This window comes from Geospiza fortis, unplaced genomic scaffold, assembly GCF_000277835.1.
Source record: "Geospiza fortis unplaced genomic scaffold, GeoFor_1.0 scaffold636, whole genome shotgun sequence".
In the NCBI taxonomy this organism is placed as follows: domain Eukaryota; kingdom Metazoa; phylum Chordata; class Aves; order Passeriformes; family Thraupidae; genus Geospiza; species Geospiza fortis.
Genome location: NW_005054435.1, coordinates 1334422 through 1340421, shown reverse-complemented (window position 1 = coordinate 1340421; position 6000 = coordinate 1334422). Strand labels below are relative to the sequence as shown.

Here is a 6000-nt window from a genome sequence, read left to right as displayed (position 1 = left end):
CATCAGCTGCCCCATCAGCACCTCCAGAAAGGCAGTTCACTTCTCAGCTGGGATAAATCACTGTCTGGATTACCTTCTTGTATCCTCCCAGTGGTTGCCAAGTGTGATTCCACCCCCCTAATCTTTTAGTCAGAGGAACCCAAGCTTTAATGTCATGGATTTTACACAGGCACACGCAGACAACACTTTTGTTGGAAGGGTATCACAGAATCATTTAGGTTGGAAATGAACCATTAAGACCATCCAGTCCAACTGCTGGAGCCACAATCAGTTTGAGCAATGGCTAGACCAAGGGGAAGGAATGTCATCTGGTTGCCATTGCCTTCTCTCCCAACACCTGTGCTCTTGCTGGAGTCCTGCCACACAAACACAGAGAGGGGCTCTCCCCCCTCATCCCTCCTGTCCTTGGCAGGCCAGTTAACAGAGAAAACACACATCTCCTTCTCTGTCAGGGCTCTGGAGCTGTTGGATTTAAGTCTGTATGGAAGAATGACGCCATTTAAAATGTTTAACACAGAACGCATAAAGCCCCGGTGAAACGCTCCGTGAAGTTTCCAGCAGGGGAGGTTAATAAATGACAGGTAGCACTTGCAGAAGGAGTAGACAACAAACCTCAAGATCAGGAGGAGGTTTCAGCTGAAATATTTGTCTTCCTGATGCTGGCCTGCCAAATGGGCAAAACATGCCCAGCCACAGCAGCAATTCTGCCTCTTGCACCTACTACATTGGAAAAGCTCCCTATCGAACTGCACACATTAATGTCACTTCTGGTATTGTCTTCCATGTCAAGGGGAAAAAAAACATCTGCAAAAGATTTTGGGGTTCCTAGGAGATAAAAATGATTGCAATTCACTACAACCGTAGCAACAATATTAAATACAAATACAAAGGGGTCCCAATGTAAAATTGATTTTCCAAATGTAACTCTGCCCCCACTGCAAATCACTTGCCATGCCCCAGACTGCATCAGCACAGGAGTAATCCCAAGGCTCAGGAGTGTGAATGGAAGCACAGCTGGTTTCATCCCAACTCTGGGATCACAGGAAGTAAGGAAAGTTCTTTGTGCCTGCTTTTTACTCATTCTTTCAGGGCCTTTTACCAAGGTTATACCTTCTAGTGGGTGACTCTTCATCTTTGAGGTCCAATTCCTCCCAAATTCTAGCACTACATACTAGGATACCACAGTCCCTGGACACCAGCATTTCTAGTGCTGGCAGTTCTGCTTCACCCATACATCAGCTGCTTTCTCTGGCAGAGCCAGAAAGAACCAAAACCCTTCAGGGTCAGGCTCCTCACAGCCCTGACTGCAATAAGCAGAGACAGTTCTCCTGCCCACCAACCTGTGTCCATCACTGAACTTCATCTTCCTGGGCACTACAGGACAAAACACCAGATCTGACTTCCACTTTTCCCCTCTCCACACTCTTTATCAGCAGAATCAGACTACTGCTTCACTAGGAAACATCACTCCCAGCCTTCCATAGATACTCAGTTCCTGGAGCATTGGTTGGCATGTGTCCAGCTTCCAGAGGAGAGTCACCACACTTTGACATTCAAAATGAGTAAAGAAGCTGAAAGGAAAGAGCCAAGATACAGAATCCACAGAAATCAGCTTTAAGGACACAATATTTGAAAGGGCTGATTTCAAATCTGAAGTCTAAATTCAATGATTTTGAATAACCACCTTTGAAATAAATGATCTTTATTTTGTCTCTGATGTTGGCCCTTGCACCTGAGCTTGGTAAAAGTTATATTCTGCTCTCATCTAGAGGCTGCAGGAAAATTATCCACAATAAACCTAATACCTTCTTCTAGGATTAAGAATTGTATATCATGCTTGCAGTGAAAATCTGTTTTATGCATTAGGTAGAACACAGGACTGAAGTTTTTTTCAAGTTAAGTGAAGACAATTTTGCATTTTGATAATAAATATTCTCCTGGTCATTTCTGGCAAAACTGTCAAAAGACATTTATACCATTTTGCAAGAGGTTGTTATTGGAGGAAAAAAGGTAGATTTAGATTTTATATTTAAACAAAGTATGCCTGAAACGTTGAGAAGTTGATTTAATGTTAACAATTCTGTGACTCAAGCAGTATTTGGGCCAAAATCCAGCTCCAAAAGATAACAGCAGGCAGGAAAAAGACTGTTTCTCAAAAACTTAAAGATGTAAGCCTAGGAATCTAAGCAGTTAAAGAGAGGATGGGACAGACATATTCTTCTCAGATGCCTTCTCTGTTGAAATTCACTGAACCTCAATCCTTTTATTAAATCTCATGGAAACACAACAACAAAACCCAGCAGAAGAGAGAGTGCCTCTATCTTTGAGCTGCTCTGCAGCACAGAGGTGTTCAGGCTTTTATGGGCTCACACTGCAAGAGAACTGAGAGGGTGCCAAGGCACGAGGCATCCAGCAAAACACGTTGTGAGGAGTCAGCTCTCAGTCAAAACTTGCTTCTGTAAATGACAGGAGATGCTCCTGGAGTGCTCTGTCCTACAGTGCCCTCATCAGTAAGTTCCAACGAGAGGCTCAGGGTGCAACAGCTCTCAGCAAGCTGCATTATCACACTGCCCCTGTGTTTTGATCAAAACCAAATTTTTGGTCATTTTCCAGAATTCTGATACCCATGTTTCAATTTGCTCACCCACAGTAGCAGTGATCTTTCTTTAGGAAAGAGACAGGGAATCATCATACTGGCAAAGTTTTCCAAACAGAATTTTCTGAAAGCAACAGACACCTCCTGGGGACTTCACAAATTTGTCACTGCCTTTTTTTTTTTTTTTTAAGAATATCTTACTTTTAAAAAAAATCAAATGCCACAAACCCAAGGATAAAAAGGTGAGCTTCCTACACTTAAAATCACTTCAAGCATATAGGCATATGGGTGTGTATCCAGAGATTTGGTGCCCTGTGGATAAATGTGGCACCATACAGGTACAAGGATAAAAGTTTGCAGGGATGGGATTTTTCCCAAGGCACAAACAGCAGACATGGGCCAGCATTCTCTCCTAGTGTCCTGAAATTCCATGTGCAAAATTTCCCTCTGATGGCAGTAGGGTTCCACAAAGGGACAGGGCAGCCAGCTCCCACCTGCCTCTCTTGTAGTTTCTCAGTTCACATTCACTCCTTGGTGCATGTTCCCAATAAACTGAGCACTTCCCAAGGAATGGCCATCTAGTTTTAACACTCATCTGGAGCAGCACGTAGTGTTATTTTTAGGCTACAAAATCACAAACAGAATTCATTATTGGCAGTGAAAACTGCAGTCTCTCTTTCCTCCCTTCAAGAGCACACACTGGAGTGAAGTGCCAGGGGATAAAGGTATGGCATTTAATTTCTGGAAACCTCAAAAATTTAATGGTTATGATGAATGGTTCACATCCTGAGCTCCGAGCTGGAGTATGCTGAATTTAGAAAAGAAGGATAAAGTAGTTTCAGATGCAGTCTTGATCCCCAAGGCAACTCTTCCAGTTTATAATTTTCTTAATTCCCTTTGTCTGTTGGAATACTAAAGAGTCAAACAATGAAAAAAAAGAAAAAACCTCATACACATCAGCCGAACTAAGTAAAGGACCCCCTTTTCCTCATCCTCTAATCCTTTACAGCAATAATAAAATTAAATGCAAATTACAGCAACAATAGGTTAGAATGAGAGTAATAAAAAAGCTGTCATTTAAAAATAGTAGATTTCTGTTTAAAAGCTACAAAATGTGTACAGTGTGGAAGTAAGTAAAGAGAGAAAAACCATAATCAAGGTGAACAAATTACCTTTCTGTTGAAGTTTGTGTTGGTTTTGGTTTACCTTTCCCTCAACTGTTTATGTCTGGACTAGAAAAGCTCAGCCTTTCTGTTGTGGGGAAAAAACCTGAATATTAGTTTGCTTAACTGCATTTCATCCTGAGTGCAAGAGCACAGAGCCCACAAGGACCTGTCATCATTTCAACAGATGATATAACAAAGAAACAACCTGAGGAGATTTTATCTGTCCCTGAAGTATTTTGTGGTCATTTGTAACAGTTTTTGCAAGGAGGTTTTCTCATCCATTAATTAGGGTTCATTATGGATTTTAAGCAGCCAGCTTTAAAAAATCTATTTTATCAACGTTCCTATTTATTTTGATGGAAACAAACAGGAACAACAAGAATCTTTTGCTGACACCTGGCAGTGAGTTCAGGTCAGTGAAGGGCTGGACAGTTTTTCAAGGTGCCTACTTGCCAGCATGTCTAAAAAGGAGCTGGTGAAGACTAAAGATAAATGTTTGGCTGTAATCAATCAGGATGCCTTGGCTTTATCTCAGAAAGCCTGTCTGGCAGCTTTGCTGGAGATCACAAGTAAAAAAATTCACAATAATTGTAAGCATTTTTTGTAATGAGGTCGCTCACTGGGATATAACTGTGGTTGAGGCAGGAACAAATCAAGGCAATAATAGCATTTGTTGCTTCTCTCTTTAGGGCCACGAATCCACCAAATTTCAGAATTTGATCTTTTGGGGTTTTTTTGATACATGGATAAACTGACTTAAACCAGAAATCTGACTACCCCTAAAAGGCACGTTAGAGCACTAAAATGGTAAAATCTAAAGTTTAGGACAATGCCTATGACACGCAAAACTTCCACAGGGACTTTTATTAACAGCAATTCCTCATTCAGTTAACTCCAGACACTCCACTCGCTCACGGTACAAAACTCTTTGGCTTCTGACAGCTTCACAAAGGAAATGTGCCATTCACACAGTGAATGGGGAATGTATTAATTTGCCTTTCAGAGCGCGTGCAGTCCACTTTGCTGCTGGTAATCTGCATAAAACTGGATTAACGAGTCGGGAATCCTCGGGCTCACGACCGCCAGCGCACTCCGGAAGTGCCGGCCAGTGATAGATTTGGCATGGATGTCTTCCTGAAGAGCTAGGAGGGCTGCTTCCCTGCACACTGCTGTTATCTGCAAAAAAACAACAAAAAAACCAACCACACAGCATTATTATTATTATTATTATTATTATTATTATTATTATTATTATTATTATTATTATTATTATTTTAAGACAGAGAACCCAAGAACATCAAATCACTCCAAATGCCAAATAATCACAAGTAGTTTTCCCAATTTTTAAATTTTTTAAAATAAATGAGGTTATGGGCAATTTAGGACATCCAAAAAACAGGATGTAGCTTGAACTTTAAACCACAGTACATTAAATTTCACATTACAGCATGCTGCAAATTAACTTACTAATCATATTACCTTGTGTTAAACTCCCCACAACACCTGATAAATTCAAATCCCAACCACCAGCGATACATTTTTCCGTCCCCAAAGTGCAAGAGCAGATATTCCCAGGCTCTGCAGGCACTTTTCTTTCCCAGCCTTGCACTGGGAAAGAAATAAGAACAATTAATTCCAAAAGGAGGCTCGGAGGAGAGGGGTGTGTGGAAGGGGAGGAAGGTTAAGGTCTCATACCCTGCAATGTGTTTTTAAGCTCTCTGGACTTCAGACAGCGGAAACAGACTGATGCCAGTGTCACTCTAAAGACACATTACTGTGGTGAAAGGAGCTTGTGGAATGAAAAGAGATATTGTGATTTCCAGTGCAACAGGGAAAACAGTGATTGATATTGACTGCTCCCTTATATCTGTAAATGAAAGAGCCAACTGAAACACATTTGTCCGGCTATTCAGCATATTTTCTCTGTTTGTTCACTTACTGAAAGGAGTTCCCTCGCTTATGCTCTGCTAATGGTTGCCAAAGCCGTTTAGTAGCTTTTTAGGGGATTTAGCAGCATGTTTAGGAAGCTTTCACAAGAAAACATGCATGGATTTAGATGGCTTTGTCAAGTTACAACAATATTACTATTAGTTCTGTGCTGCTCTAATGAGCACCAAAGCTAAACACTGCTGTTCCGCATTTTAATGCTTTTCAGGACTTCAGAGACAGCTGAACGTGGAAGTGCAGCTGAGATTTAGTGCACCAGCTTCTTGTGGAGATCAGTAATGCATCACCCAG

The 6000-nt window shown here is 41.3% G+C and overlaps 1 protein-coding gene across 1 annotated transcript in view; it reads right to left on the bottom strand.

Moving 5' to 3' along the window:
- Positions 1–4611: 4611 nt before the first annotated feature.
- The window catches only part of SPATA5 (spermatogenesis associated 5), a 160557-nt gene continuing 159168 nt past the window's right edge, over positions 4612–6000 (bottom strand). Inside the window, exon 15 of the mRNA XM_031061994.1 lies at positions 4612–4938. Within this exon, the coding sequence (XP_030917854.1) occupies positions 4762–4938 (177 nt within the window). The 3' untranslated portion in view covers positions 4612–4761. The remainder of the gene's footprint in view (positions 4939–6000) is intronic.